Genomic DNA, 15,594 nt, shown 5'->3' on the forward strand with positions numbered 1-15,594 from the left:
TTCTTAATATGTGGGTCTATTGGGATAACGTGTGTCAGTGCATTGAGAGCCTTTCTAGGACATGACCTGATTGCACCGACCGTTATTGCACAGGCGGATCTTTGTATTCTGCCGAGTAATTTGGTATTGTACTCTCTCCCTAGAGCTTTCTACCAAACTACCGAACCATACGATAAAATATGTAAGTCGTATAACCGTCTTATACAACTACAATGTATGCTTAGGTTGAAGACCCCACCTTCTTCCAAGCATACGTTTACAGGCATATAAAGCAATTTCTGCCTTCCTTATCCGTTCTTCGATATTTAATTACTTGCGCTGGGTGATAGTGACAGAGTTTGTCCGTTAATATTTGGTAGGCTAAAAGTTGATACCTTATGTCTGGTGGTAAAAAGCATAAGTTCTGTTTTACGCGGGTTTAAGCTAAGTTCACAGCCTATGGCCCAAGAATTAAGCTAACGCCCTTTGGATGATCCCGCTGGTCGTATTAGAACACAGTCCTAACGCCATTAACACCACATCATCAGCGTACGCCACCGCTTTTACCCCACCTCTATTAAGTTTCGTTAGAACTTTGCTAATAACGCATAACCAGAGAAGTGGAGACAATACTCCCCCCTGTGGGGAGCCCCTGTGGACCTTCTTGGTTATGCTAATATTACTCATATTAGCTTAGATGATCCTGGTTTCTAGCATAGAGATGACCTAATTACTGATGTAATTGTCTTCCTCTAAGTCTATCAACGCCCGTTGGATGGCAGCTGTAATAACATTGTTAAAGGCACCTTCTATATCCAAAAATGCCGCCATGGTATAATGTTTGTTCTCTAGAGAGCCCTCTATGGTTCGGATTACCTCGTGAAGCGCTGTCTCCGTAGATTTTCCTTTAAGGTACGCATGTTATGCAGCTGATATACCAGAGCTCTCCAAAGAGCTTCTGAGGTGCATATCAAAAAGTCTTTCAAAGGTTTTTAACAGGAAAGACTGATTGGCCTATAGTCCTTCGCTGATTCATGCCCCCTCCTGCCTATTTTTGGAATGAAGACGACCTTGACTAGTTTCCAACTATCTGGAATATGACCTTGGTTTAAACACGCTTTAAAAATTTCATTTAGCCATGGTAGGATACAGTCCAAGGTTTCCTGTAACATCTTTGGAATGATCCCATCTGGTATCTCCTTTGTAATTATTTCTTTTGCAAGATGCTGTAAATTATACGAGTATTGGCTCCTGATATTTCCCCTCCCATAGAAGTTCTAACGATTCTTCTGTCGTAGCAGTCCAAGTACGACAAGAAGCCATTGAATGATCTTTGGACAGAACACAGCTAAGCCTAGCAGAATCTCCGGTGGATTCCAATGACTAACAAAATTCCCTCCAGCTCTCTTTCTTGGCGTCCCTAATTGCCTCCTTTTTCAATTAGTAATAACCCTAAAAATACAGCTGTTAAAATTTCATGATATTCTATTCATTATTTCGTGGGTTATTGTGCCAAGAGTGACGCTACTCTTAATATTTTCAAAACAATGGATCAAAACAAATTTCGTGCTTTCATTTTATACTACTTCTTAATGGAAAAAGTACCAATGGCCAAAGCAATGGCTTGAAAAGTGTTATGGGGACTCCGCTTTATCAAAAACAACAATAAAACGATGGTTTGCTGACTTCAAACTTGGTCGTAGAGACACCGACGATGCACAACGCAATGGACGTCCAAATGAAGCGGTAACAGCAGAATAGAAAAGTGAATTTGCGTGAGTTAGCTGACATAGTAAAGATATAAAAAGAAAGTGTTGGCTTCATACTGCATAAGCATTAGACTATGAGAAAGCTCGGTTCAAAGTGGGTGCCGCGTTTGCTCACTGTTGACCAAAACCAGGACACGTACCGTGTCACAAGTAAATCAAAACAATGGCAAAAGTACATGAATTGAACTTTGAATTGTTCCCATATCCACCGTATGTCCCAGATTTGGCTCCCAGCGACTATTGGCTGTTCACAGACCGTAAAAAAATGCTCGTCGGTAAGAAATTTCGCTCGAATAAAGAAGTTAACGCTGGAACTGTGCCCTATTCTGAGACAAGAGATAAATCGTTGAAATTATTGCGTTGTTCTTGATGGAAATTGCGTTGATGAATATAGCTAAATTAAAAAAAAAATTAGGCCAAATTATAACAAACAGTCCAGGTCCCAATTATTTTTTGAAAAATCAAAACAAAAATCTAATCTTTTGCGCCACTCACCTTATTTGGGAGGAATTTGGATATTATTATTATTAGTGCATACCATAAAATGCAACTATGTATGTATATATAAGAACAACAATTATGCAATCTAAATTTCCGTTAGTTTGACAAACAATATGAGTTAGAAGTTGTTGTGAGCAATGCATTGAGAGAAGAGAGAGAACGTAGTAAAACTAAAAAAGTTAAGAATTGAGTGTAAATGGAATTTATTGCGTTTTAATTAACATTTCGGCCAAACAAAAGACTACTCATAACCTTTCAAAGGCCTTCAAACCTATATAATGCAAGCAAAACGCATATTTAGCTCCATAAATACGAGTACATTCATCAAGTCACATAGTACGTATGTACATACTCGTATTTATGTACCAAAACTCATAACATTTTCTATTCGCCTCAAGTCTTGCACGTGGCTTTATATGCAGACGTAGATGAGTACTACTCTGTACGCTTTCCAATTGTATAATTAAAATTAAATGTGGAAATTCTATAAATACTCTTACGACGGGTGTTCTTTTAGCTGTATGAGAACTATAGATATCCATAACTCTGGTTTGACGAGAACGGCAAACTGTGTTGACGTTTCAAGTAAGTGAGATTTGGCAAGTCATCATGAATCGTTTAACGCCACAACAACGCTTCTAAATTGTGGAAATTTACTTTGAAAAAAAAAAGAAATAATTCTGTTCACGAAGTTCGAGCACTGGCGGTATCATCGGCGGCACTGGCGGTATCATCATAATCAGAAAGGAGCCACCGTTACGGGAAATAGCGAATTGCGCTATCGAGCAATGCTGACTGGATGTTTGTTCACAAAAAATTATCAGCTAAACATCGATATCGGCCAGATTCTTTCGGAAAAAGTAATAAAAAATTTTACTCATCGCATGGATCATATAAATTGTAGTCGTGCTGGTCATATCCGGCATATAATTGGCATCATAATGAATTGAAATTGATAAAGTTTTGAACGTACATTGTTTCACTGAGTGTTTCCCACTTTAAATATTAATTAAAAAAATTGTATGCGAACTGCTCGGCAAATTATTTCAACATCTGCATGACGGCCACCGTAGCCGAATGATTGTAGCCGAATATCTGCCGTTCAGAGTCGCAGTAAAGCTGAATCGAATAATAACAACGGCTTACACGAAATTCCAAATACAGCCTTAAAATCCGAGCTTAAAGTCGAAACCTGAACTTTAATATTATTTTAAAATTTTATAATATGTATGTGGATTAAAACTTAAAAGACATACCTAATTCAGTTAATTGGATCGGAAAGGGGACTATATTTCGGCTGCAAATCTCTTCACTTAATTTGAAAAACCATAAATTCTAAATAACTGAACAACTGGTATTTTGCAATAGAATAGGTATTGAGTTTATGGGTAGATATTTCTGAAACAGAAAATTGTTTCGACCAGTTTGTTGCACAAAATTATATACAAAGATTAAGAGGGGCACAATGCATACCGCAATTACAAAGCTTTTACGAGCTAGAGCTGAGATGTCTGAACCGCCATGCCTTCTTTTTTAAAGACAATTTAATAAATCAAAATTGTTCGCTTTACTGAAGTCTTCCGACGATTTTAGAAGACAGTGACGAATTTGGAGTTGCTGGGTTGTTCAAACTGAGTTTTATATATACAGGGTGGTATATATAGTGGTTTCTTTTATAATCATATGTTTAGTAAAAATAATTCAAAATCATGTTTTCGGATGAAGCTAATTGCCGCATTTGGGGATCGGCATTGTCGGAGGTCTGGCGGCCGCCGTAGCCGAATGGGTTGGTGCGTGATTACCATTCGGAATTCACAGAGAGAACGTAGGTTCGAATCTCGGTGAAACACCAAAATTAAGAAAAATATTTTTCTAATAGCGGTCGCCCCTCGGCAGGCAATGGCAAACCTCCGAGTGTATTTCTGCCATGAAAAAGCTCCTCATAAAAATATCTACCGTTCGGAGTCGGCTTGAAACTGTAGGTCCCTCCATTTGTGGAACAACATCCAGACGCACACCACAAATAGGAGGAAGAGCTCGGCCAAACACCTAACAGAAGTGTACGCGCCAATTATTTATTTTTTTTATTTTTTAATTTATTGTCGGAGGTCTAATGCATCCTCAGAGCCAGACATCATTGGCCAATTTTCCTTTTAAAATGGTGCTGAAAAGGCTATTTCGGTCAAGGATGAGCATTTCAGAGACATGATAAAAGAGTTTTTGTGGACAGAAATTGAACACAGGGTTTTGGTTTCGGCAGTATGGAGTGCCATGCCAAGTCCCCTTGACGCGTTATCAGCCATTTAACCGATTTCAGTTGGCCGCTTTTTTGTAAGGTGTCTTTAAGGACTAATGTTATATAAACATTCCATTAACCTAAGATTCGATAAACCGTCACTGAGGTTGAAGACGAATGCGCTACTGAGTTAAAAGAATGCGATACTGCGAAGCCAGCAGAGGCAGCCACATGAATGAAAACACATTTCATAAATATTGGGAGTGTTTCATCTTTCGAAAAAACTGATTTTTCTCATTTTTTTTTTGTTTAATTTTAAAAAGAAGCACGCTTACATATGTATGCACAACGGAGTAAATATATATTTCCAATTTGTGTCCAACTGTTCTATTGAAAGAATTCTGTTATATTTCAAGGTAATTAATTGGCAAAAACAAACTGGCAACTCATAAATTCACCAGCGATTTGAACAACGTGCAAGCAACAGGTACGTAAATAAATATTTTATATCTTTCCTGCCAACAATGTATGAGCAATCTTAGATGTTGCAATTTGATGCAGATTTTGAAAAATAAAAACTCTAAGGATATGACATAAAGGGCCTTCCAAAAGTGCCAACTAGATATCAGTAGAGAATAATTCTTAGACTTTTTTATGTCATCTTTGACATTTTATAAGTAGACAGACAGAACACAAAACATGAAAATTATCGAATCTCATAATGAAAATGGTCGATCTTTAAGAGCAAAATATCGTAAAATTAGTGATTTTTTTGGTGGAAATACAGGGTGGGCCATATAGCGTTTGCTTTTTGAACCACCTATTTTTTTGAGAATGGTAACACAAATGACGTGTCAAATGTGTTCATAATTTACTTAAAGGTTTGACATTTACGAAATGGTACGCTTGAACCAAATTGGGAAATATTAAAAACCTATTTCCAAAATGGTGAGTTTTCTTCTTCTTTTCTGGTTTTCACATCGGTGGCTACGTCAATAAGCAAAATTGTCAGATTTGGGGCTCAGAAAATCCACACGTTACTGTAGAGAAGCAAATGCATCCACAACGAGTCACTGTTTGATGCGGTTTTGGGTCTGGCGGCATCATCGGGCCATTTTTTTCGAGCATTCCCGTGACATGCTCAACGAGTTATTTCCAAAAATTGAAGAGGATGACATGGACGACATTTGGTTTCAATAGGACGGTGCAACTTGTGCACTGCCAAAGTTACACTTGAACTTTTGGCTACCGTTTTTGAAAACCGAATAATCAGCCGAAATTCCGATAGCAATTGGCCGCCTCGGAGCTGTGATTTAAGCCCGTTGGACTATTTTTTGTGTGGAGCCGTTAAGGACAAATGCTATGCGAACCATCCAGAGGCGATTGATGCTTTAAAACACGAAATCGAAGTTGCCATTCATGAAATTGGAGCCCAAACCATCGAATATGTGCTTAAAAATTGGGTTGATCGAATGGCCTACTGTAAAGCCAGTCGTGGCAGTTATTTGAACGATATTATTGTCATTCTTAAACGACAATGTTCAATCTTCAAACTAAAACAAAAAGTTTGAAAAAATATTGATTAGTTTTTTTTTATAGCCGATTCAAAAAGCAAATTTTACATGGCCCTACCTATAATTGTCCAAATGAGTCGACAATTCAAACGTCGATAGAAAAATTGGTTCTGTCGAGCATAGAGACAGATCAAAAAAGGATCTATTGAGAATATTGCTGCTTTAGCTCAAAGTGTTGCTGGACAACATTCAACGTCGATATCTCAATGTTCTGAACAATTAGGCATTCCTGAATCGAGTATTTGACCGATTTTACCTGTAGTCGTTTTCACGAAATGAAAATGATATTATTTTTTACATATAATTGATAAGAGCCGTATTTTGAATAAAAATAGTGAAACCTGAACGAATTTAATTGTTTACATTTTTATTTTAAAACAAAATCTAGGCGCGTCTTTTGAAAGGCCCTTTAAATGCTAGATACACACTTAAAGGAGGTCGATTGTAGGGCCAAAAAGAAACTGATATAAAACATGGTAATTTCAATAAATTTGCAATATTGAATATTATATGGAATATGTGAGTGCACGTTCACACTTGATGCTAAATTCCTTGTATGTATTTGTGCATACCTCCTCGACAGTATAAACTTGAGAGCGTATGAGGTATGTGCTATTATGTCGATTTCTCTTTGACACCACTTGTATTGGGCACGTGCATCAAAATTGTGCAAAATCTTCATATGTAATATATATGGTGCAACATGAATAAAAATGTTTGTGAAAATGCGCGTAAGATTTCCATGACGATTGCATATATGCAGGGTTCATAACTGTAATAAAAAAAGAGAGCTTTTTTATGTAGTACGTAAAATGCCTTGATTGATTTTCAAAGGAAATGGTACATATTAATCTCGAACACCTACAGTATTTGCCCAGCAGGGAAATTCACTGTTTTCAAACTGATGTTACGCCAACAAATATCAGCCTATCATTAATTCTATGCAGTTTTAGTGAGTATATGTCAGATTCATCGGAAGCGGTGTTTAAAGTTAGTACTTGGAGCATAAACATCATCACTAATGCTGTAGGCCAAGATTTGAAGCAATAAAAGCAGTAATGAAATACAAGTTGTAGTGGCCTCGTTACAATGTTTGGCGCGATCTAAAAGCTTTTAAAAAGAGTGTTTCAAGTCATTGACCAGAATGTCGTTCAGGATGTCGGTACAAGCCTTTCGGATGGCCTCTACGGACGCAAAACGATTTCCTTTCATGGCTAAATGCAATTTTCGGAATAGGTAGAAGTCACAGGGAGCCATACCAGGCGAATATGGGGAGTGATTGAAGGTTAAAATGCGATTTCTGGTCAAAAAATCAGTCACAAATGTGGATCGATGAGATGGTGCATTATCATGCAATATGCGCCAGTTTCCTCCTTCGCGGTATTCAGGGCGAATTCGACGAATGCGATGCAACTAACGCTTCAAAACGCCAAGATAGAAAATTGTATGGACGGCTTGGCCCGTTGGCACGAACTCCTTGCGGACAATTCCCTTGGAATCGTAAAAACAAATGAGCATCGACTTGATTTTTGACTTCTCCAAACGAGATTTTTTGGGTGGTGGCTCGTCTTGGGCCTTCCATTCGGCTCTTTGAAGTTTAGTTTCAGGTTCATGTTGGAAAAACCAAGTTTCATCCCCAGTTACAATGTTGTAAAGGAAGTTCTCGTCTTTTCTCGCCTCTTTGATGAATTCTTTCGAATGTAGAATTCTGAGAAATTTTTGGTCCTCAGTTAACTTGTGCGGAGTGAAACGTGCACAAACCTTTCGTAAGCCCAAATTATTAGTTAAAATGCGATAAATCGATATTTTGGAGATAGGTTAGGTTAGGTGACTTCGGCAATCATAGAGCTAGACCCTTACGTTTCTTTGCAGTAGACATCTTGTAATACGTCTGCGTTTTTTCGCTAATCTAAGTAAACTTTGGAGCTCTATCCCCAAGAGGTTTTCTAACTTCTCATATTGTAAAGCTCCTAAGCATTTTAATCTGGTTCTAGCTAATGCAGGACAGGAACATAGAAGGTGTTCTATCATTTCCCTCTCTTCTAGTTCATTGCAAAATCTGCAGCTATCGTTGTTTGTGATTCCTATCTTGTATGCGTGCGCCGCTAGCAAATTGTGGCCTGCCAGCATACCTACGATAGTTCTGCTTTCTTTTCTAGACAGAGCTAGTACGAATCGGACGAATTTATCTGCAATATTTTGGAGATAGTCAACTCCGATTTCATGAATTTCAACGATGATTTCGGTTCATTTTTAATAAATTTACAAACAATTTCGATGGAGTTTTCGGTGATTACTGACTTTGGGCGGCCCGTATGTTCACCTCACAACCATCTCTGAAACGTGTGAACCACTGACGAACTCTGGCACGAGACAATCATCACCATAAATTTTTTCATCAATTTAAATGTTTCGGTAAACGTTTTATCGATTTTAAAACAAAATTTGATATTACCTCTTTGTTCAAAACTCATTTTTGTACCGATGAAACATAGATACTGACACTTTAGACGCAATAAATTCGCTTCCACTGAACCTAATGTCACCAAGCTTTCATTGAAAGTCAACAAGAGACTCAAAAAGATGGCGCCATCAAAAACATTTTATGACGTCAGTTTTGTGTATTCTGGACTTCAGCTTGTATGAGTTCTAACTGCAGTTTACGATTAACTAAAGTTAAGCAACGCATTTAAATGCCCAAGTTTTTAAGCAAACTGCAACCTCAAAGTTTGTGAGCCATGTTTCAGGTCCAATTTAACTCAACTTTTTTGTTATCTTTTGTTAACTCTGATAGTTGTATTAGAAGTATGTGTGCTTAGAGATTTTGTATACAAATTCTATTGGATTAAATTCGGCACTCGAAGATGCTTAATCCAGAACATGGATCGAATTGTCTTCGGAAAACTGTTTTTCAAATTAAGAAGTTTACTTCTGATTGTCTTTATAAAATTTCCAAATCACCGGTAAATTCTCTTCCATATAAGGTAGAATTACAATGCATTATGCCTTCGATAGCATGAGGTAGTTAAATTAGTTTAAAATTTAAATATTTACTTTTCGGTTTACGTTTACTCATACGCAAGAAAAACCACGTAATTAAAACAAAAACAAAAACAAAACCAAATTAAAAGGTCTGAAATAATCTGAAGCTCACTTTTTTAACAAAAATTTGCTGAATTTTTTTAAATTTCAATGTAAAACGTGCTTATTGAATATCCCTTTACAAAGTTGTTCCAAAATCATTGCATTCGACGAATACCGATTTTACACCAATTACATTGGTCAGCGCGCACTCAACCTATAATATCTTCCTCTTCTTCTTCATCGTTTATTTAGGATTTTATCCTTTCTACAATAAAAGTTATTAGCTGTTTTATATTACATATAAAATAAAGGTGTCCATCACCCAAAAACATTATTTTTTTATTTAGTAAAAAACTTATTCGAAAACGAAATTGAAAGATGAATTATCGCCACCTTGTATAAATATTTTTACATTTCCTTTACTTAAAGTTCTGCAACTTAACCAAAAAATGTATCAATGTCACAAGCTAAATCATATAAATAAAAATGAAAATAGAAACGTTCTTGTCAAAATTAACTATGTACAAAATTTCAGAAACAATTATTTCCGAAAAAAATAATATAAATTTGTTCATTAAAAAGTTATTAAACATGCTCACAGTTCGAAAGTTATGCCAAAAGCTGCATCAATTTTTTCAAGAACACTACCCGTACATTTGGTTCGTTTCCGTTTTTACGGTGGTTTTCATCGGCTTTTTGCACTACGAACTCAAGCACAATAGCCGTGATCTCATTTACTGGAAGGACCTGCTCGATTTCTGCTACAATGAACTGGAGCATTTTGCACTCGTACTCATTTTGATTGTTGTACTCATCAAAGTAATTTTTCTAGCCTTCATCATTATCATGAATACGCGTTCGTTCACATGGTTCGATGAACTCTCACAGCTGGAAGTGAAGAAACGTTATGCCGACTTTCTATTCATTCGTCTAATCGCAGATATTGACAAAATTGAATCGAAATGTTTGCGTTGCGCCAAAGAGAATGAAATTGCCTCACTGAAGAGCTTCATTTTGGCACATGAGGATATGCGTAAGACGATTGATAATTTCCGTAAGGACGCACGTAAATTATTGACCCCCAATGAGATCGAAGTGTCACTACCGATTGAAGAGGTATATGGACTGATGGACGACGAAGAACGTCTGATACGTCGTTCACGTTTCAATCACATGGATATCTCAGCAGATGATGAGCTAATCAAGTCATTGGTGAATCCCTAAAGCGATTTGTGTCAAGCTTTTTTCATTTAAGTTAAGTTGCGGTTTGTTTGGACCATATACAAATCTGCTCGTTTGATAGGGTTTTATTTATGATTATATATTTTATTATGCCGCCATTTCGATATGATAATGGCAGCACACAAAACAAAAACCAACTGCGCCAGATAATTCATAATTTTTTTTTTTGGCAAAATTGGAAAAATTGCAATAATAAAATCTATATTTACCAAATTTGTGTGTGAAGATATGTTTAACGACAAATTTATGGTGTATTATTTTTAAGGCTGCTATTTAATGGTTTTATTATTTAATTTTGCTGACATAAGTTACTACTTGAAAAATATTATTCGAAGTATAAATTACGTCATACCATTTATACTTTGATGTTGATCTTCAACTAATACACTTGCATTTTAAGTAAGGAAAGTATGGTGGGGCATGGTAAGATTATCACTTTTTAACCTGTTAATAACAGACAGGCAGCAGAATTCAAATAGAAAGTGGGTATTAAGCATATCTATCTGATTCCACCACTTCTACAATGACGACTGCAGGATTGATCGGGATAGATAAATCAATGCAGAACTCTATTGAATAGCGTCAGCAGTCAGCTCTTGATATCTTCAAGCGATAATTGGAGACCAGTCTCAATTGGTCAAGGCCTGGCGTGCGGCCACCATAGCCGAATGGATTGGTGCGTGACTATCATTCGGAAGTGCACATATTCGAATCCTCGTGCATGCAACACCATATAATAGGAACAGCTTTTTTTCTATATACCTGGCATGAAAAGCCTCCTCATAAACAATCGTTTGAGGAAAACATATACAGGGTTGGCCATATTAAACTGACTCATGTGATTATTAAAAAAATATGGAAAAAGAAACATTTTTTTGTGTTTCATTGTGAAAAACATTTAATTTAGTTCAAGGAGATTCGTTTACATCACTTTTTGAATATGATATCGCGCAAGTGGTCGCCCTTAGCACGTATTTGGATATGTACAGGGTTGGCCATCTTAAACTTACCCATGTGATTATTAAAAAAATATGGAAAAAGAAACATTTTTTTGTGTTTCATTGTGAAAAACATTTAATTTAGTTCAAGGAGATTCGTTTACATCACTTTTTGAATATGATATCGCGCAAGAGGTCGCCCTTAGCTCGTATAGCGTAATGTGCCCGTTTTTCGGCGTTTTCGATAGTTTTGGCCAGCGTTTCGGCCGATATGGCGGCTATTTCCCGTCGGATATTGGCCTTAAGTGCGCCTAGTGTCTTTGGCTTGTTGACGTAAACCTTAGATTTCAAATTACAGTAAAAAGTTATAGGGTTACTCAATGGGTCAGTTTAATATGGCCAACCCTGTACACGCACACCACAAATTGAAGGAGGAGCTTGGCCAAACGCCGAACATAGCGCCAATTATAGGCCCGATGTTGCACAAGCCGCACTCCAAGAGCTCGAATGGGAGCCCCGTCAGCATCCGCCGTATTCTTCGGACCTTGCATCGACCGATTCCTATCTTTTCCGCGCCCTGTCAAACCATATGAAGGGCGTTACCTTCGATAACAAAGAGGACCTTAAAAACTGAATCAACAGCTTCTTTGACACCAGATCAGGCGATTTTTGACGGAACGGCATCAACAAATTGGTCGAGAGGTGGGAAGAGGTTGTAAACAGCAACGGTTAATATATAATTGATTAGCTTATTGATATAATTATTGTTTCCCGTTTAAATAAGTCTTCGGTAAAAGTGCTACGAACTTATTCCCCAACCTAATATACAGTCGGCCGCCGTAGCCGAATGGGTGGATGCGTGATTACAATTCAGAATTCACAGAGAGAACGTTGGTTCGAGTCTCGGTGAAAGCAAAATTAATAAAAACATTTTTCTAATAGCGGTCGCGGCAGGCAATGGCAAACCTTCGAGTGTATTTCTGCCATGAAAAAGCTCCTCATAAAAATATCTGCCGTTCGGAGTCGGCTTGAAACTGTAGGTCCCTCCAATTGTGGAACAACATCAAGACGCACACCACAAATAGGAGGAGGAGCTCGGCCAAACACCTAACAGAAGTGTACGCGCCAATTATTTATTTATTTTTTAATATACAGTCTGTCTAAGGAACCGCTTACTTAATAAGCCGTGTAATCTTCATCGTTGTCGAGTATAGTCTGGCATCATCTTCATGCTTTGAACCAGATTTTCTGCGTAGCTCGTCGACAAACAGGACCAGATTTTATAAACTTGACGCAAGAGTTCCTTTAAATCACGGACTAGCTGTCCGGCAAGATGCATTTTCATAGTTCCCCACACATTTTCAATGTGGTTGGCGTCTGGGGACTGGGAAGATCAGTCCAATAGTGTGACGCCATTTTCTTGTTTTCTTGTTTTTCAATGTGTTTTTCTCAGAGCAGTGGTTTTGATGTTATAAGACGGTAGAATATGTTCGCCTCCTTTAGTGGGCATACACCTTATACGGCTGATTCTATATCACAACAAACTTTTTTGATTTTTAGTTGCTTTTGCAGCCGCGGCGTAAGTTAATTTCGGCCTTTTCGAATGTGTGCATAAAAATAGCGCCTCAAAATGCTTCGCGTACTTCTCACTCATTTTTGTTTGGTTGCGTTTACGGGAAAGTTTCGAACAACACTAACCTGAGTTAGCACTGGGGTTGCACCCCTTGAGTGGAACTATTACGCAGCAAACAGCAGAACGAAATATATCTTGAAGTTACAAGAAAAAAGCCGGTTATTTTCTTCTGACACAGGCTGTATATATAAAGAGTATCACTCGTCTACAAATCAGTATACTGTGGCTAATAACAGTATCAACAAATCACTACAGCCTCAGTTCGAATTAGAGTTGTATTTCTTTGGCGCTAAGAATGCATAGACAATCGCTTTTCACATGGTTTGTTGGAGAAATTAGTAGCCAACAATCATTATTAGTATATTAGTATTTATTAGTAATTATTGGGTAGTCTACATATTATTAGTAGATAATTAGAAAAAACGCGAGCCGATTTTTGGAGAAACCAGTCAGTGACTCAGTCAAGAGATTTCTCTCCTTGTATAGCATCCCGAAGTTTTGACCGACCTTACCCTATCTGTTTCCTAAGTTAATATCCGTATTAAAAAGAAAAACATTTGACTCCGTGAGCGGCAAAGCGACACACGTCCTGAAAAAAGGAAAAAAGAAGAAAATTCCTGCACTGTTTCGAACAATGAACGGTTAACATGGAACGTTATAAAGATGCGGGCTTCTCCACGTAGAAGGTAATAACAAGTAAATATACATATATGAAATCAGAATAAAGTGTTTCAAAGAATCAGCCACTTCATTTAACAGCCACACCTCGTAAATATAAGTACATAAAACTCATAGGAATTAACGTTTATTTATGTCTTTTGAAACAACATTTAAATTCGGTGGGACACTATCAATCAAAATACAATTTTTTTATTTGTTTAGAAGCTTATAACAATGTAAATGGGGCATCCTCATACTCAGCTGATACACTAGGCACTGAAGTCTTTGGATGCTTGTTTTGGAAGCGCGATGGTCCAATATTCCCAGGTTTTACAATAGGTAGGTGCGGGCGCTTAAACGTATACCCCATTGCTGATGGTAATCGCTGGTCTACGTTTCTCAGTGGTTTTTTGCCATTGAAGTTATCAAATCGCGAGGATCCATAGGGCCAATCTTCAATTTCATCTTCAACCTCTGGCAATATCGGATTGAAATGATGGTTTGCGGGTCTAAAGTGCTTACGATGTTGGTGACGTCTATAGAGCTCCTTTGGCATAGACTTGGCTTGAAGCTTTGTGCTAAAATCAATTTGATCGCCATGCACCCACTCAGGCCAACTGGGCGGCTTCGGTTTTGGTGGCCGCGGCACAACCACATTCTTGTAATAGTGTTTGTGTATAGTGATCGGACGTCGACCGTAACGCCAACGTTCACGTCGCTTTTTCGCGAGCCATTTCTTGTGTTTGATAATGTCTACACGCTTTTTGACATCAAAAATGAGATGAAGTGCCGGTTTTACCATAAAACTTAGCGCCATAAAACCTAAAAATCCAAAAACCACTGGCGAAATGAGTGCAAATATAAAAACTTTTAATGTGAATGGATTGAGTACCGTAAAAAAGGCGACAAACTTGATAAACGGGTAGAACACATGTTTCAAGTGATTTAGATATTCTTTCTTTTTCTTCTTCAAAACATTCTTCTTGCGCACAATGTACTTGATTTTCTTTGGCACTTTTGTAGTCGTCAATTTGTGATAGTAATAATGAGGTTTCTTTGTGGTGAGTTGAGTATAGAAAATCGTGGCCTCTTCGCCAATGGGCTTTTGCTTTTTCTTATTTTTCTTCCGCTTCTTCTTCTTTTTCTTTTTCTTCTTTTTAAGCGCCTTTATGCGTCCTGGATTGGACAACAACTCTGTCTGAGCATCACGTATTTCATCCAATTTCAATTGATTGAGTATATTAAACGGTTTCGCCTCAGTTCCGAAAAGTGTGCTTGGCCGTGTAGACTTGATCGCTAAACCTGGCGACTTTCCTGGTTTAGCGAAGTGTAGCGCTCTTTCGTTAGTATTGGAAGCTATTGTAACGATTAGCTCTGTCGCGTTGGCACTTAAATCTCGTAAGTTATGCATATTTTCACTTTCGATGGTTGTACCCTTTTCTTCCGCTGCCACGATTTTATTCACCTCTGGGGTTTTTTCAACTTCGCGGCCTGGTTGCTCCTTCAAACTATGAATATTTATCATATGCCTCATCCCATAGGCGTGCAACATCAATATATGCAGCAAAATTACGAAACTCTTCATCTGCATCCTGAAAAACTTTATTCAAGTTCGGAGTAAACTTTGTAGAAATATTCAAAAACTTTTTTACGCCAATTTGTTTAACAGCACTTCATTCATCTTAGCTTTTCCGAGACTTCTTAACACTTCAATTTGTAGGACATTTCAGAGTTTTTTTACTTCCTACTATTACTTTTGCGGTTCACCGCCGAAATTGGACTGAATTTAAATTTTCAGTTGCCATGCTTACCAGTGCCGGCATACAAGTTCTATACATATACGTATATACATGTACAAATAGCTGTGTGTATGTACGTTAAGCGTATTTACCACTTTACACTTACACCGTGGCTTGTGCTTGATGACCAACTCACTACTAAACTATTAGTTAGCTGATAGTTCTACCTGTTTGTGTCC

General features: G+C 37.6%; 2 protein-coding genes across 2 annotated transcripts; one reads left to right on the forward strand and one right to left on the reverse strand.

Annotated features, from left to right (window-relative positions):
* The first annotated feature begins 9,628 nt into the window (after positions 1–9,628).
* LOC129241477 (uncharacterized) lies at positions 9,629–10,628 on the forward strand. The gene has a single exon (XM_054877818.1). The coding sequence runs from the start codon at positions 9,630–9,632 to the stop codon at positions 10,365–10,367; it is 738 nt and encodes a 245-aa protein (XP_054733793.1). The 5' UTR covers position 9,629; the 3' UTR covers positions 10,368–10,628.
* Positions 10,629–13,842: 3,214 nt separating this feature from the next.
* Positions 13,843–15,377, reverse strand: LOC129241940 (uncharacterized). Its single transcript, XM_054878490.1, has one exon. The coding sequence runs from the start codon at positions 15,205–15,207 to the stop codon at positions 13,843–13,845; it is 1,365 nt and encodes a 454-aa protein (XP_054734465.1). The 5' UTR covers positions 15,208–15,377.
* Between the last annotated feature and the right edge of the window lie 217 nt (positions 15,378–15,594).

This window comes from Anastrepha obliqua, chromosome 3 (assembly GCF_027943255.1).
Source record: "Anastrepha obliqua isolate idAnaObli1 chromosome 3, idAnaObli1_1.0, whole genome shotgun sequence".
NCBI classification, from domain to species: domain Eukaryota; kingdom Metazoa; phylum Arthropoda; class Insecta; order Diptera; family Tephritidae; genus Anastrepha; species Anastrepha obliqua.

Excerpts from the sequence above, each read along its gene's own strand:
- LOC129241477 (XM_054877818.1), top strand. The coding sequence starts at position 9,630 with ATGAAAATAGAAACGTTCTTGTCAAAATTAACTATGTACAAAATTTCA.
- LOC129241940 (XM_054878490.1), bottom strand. The coding sequence starts at position 15,207 with ATGCAGATGAAGAGTTTCGTAATTTTGCTGCATATATTGATGTTGCAC.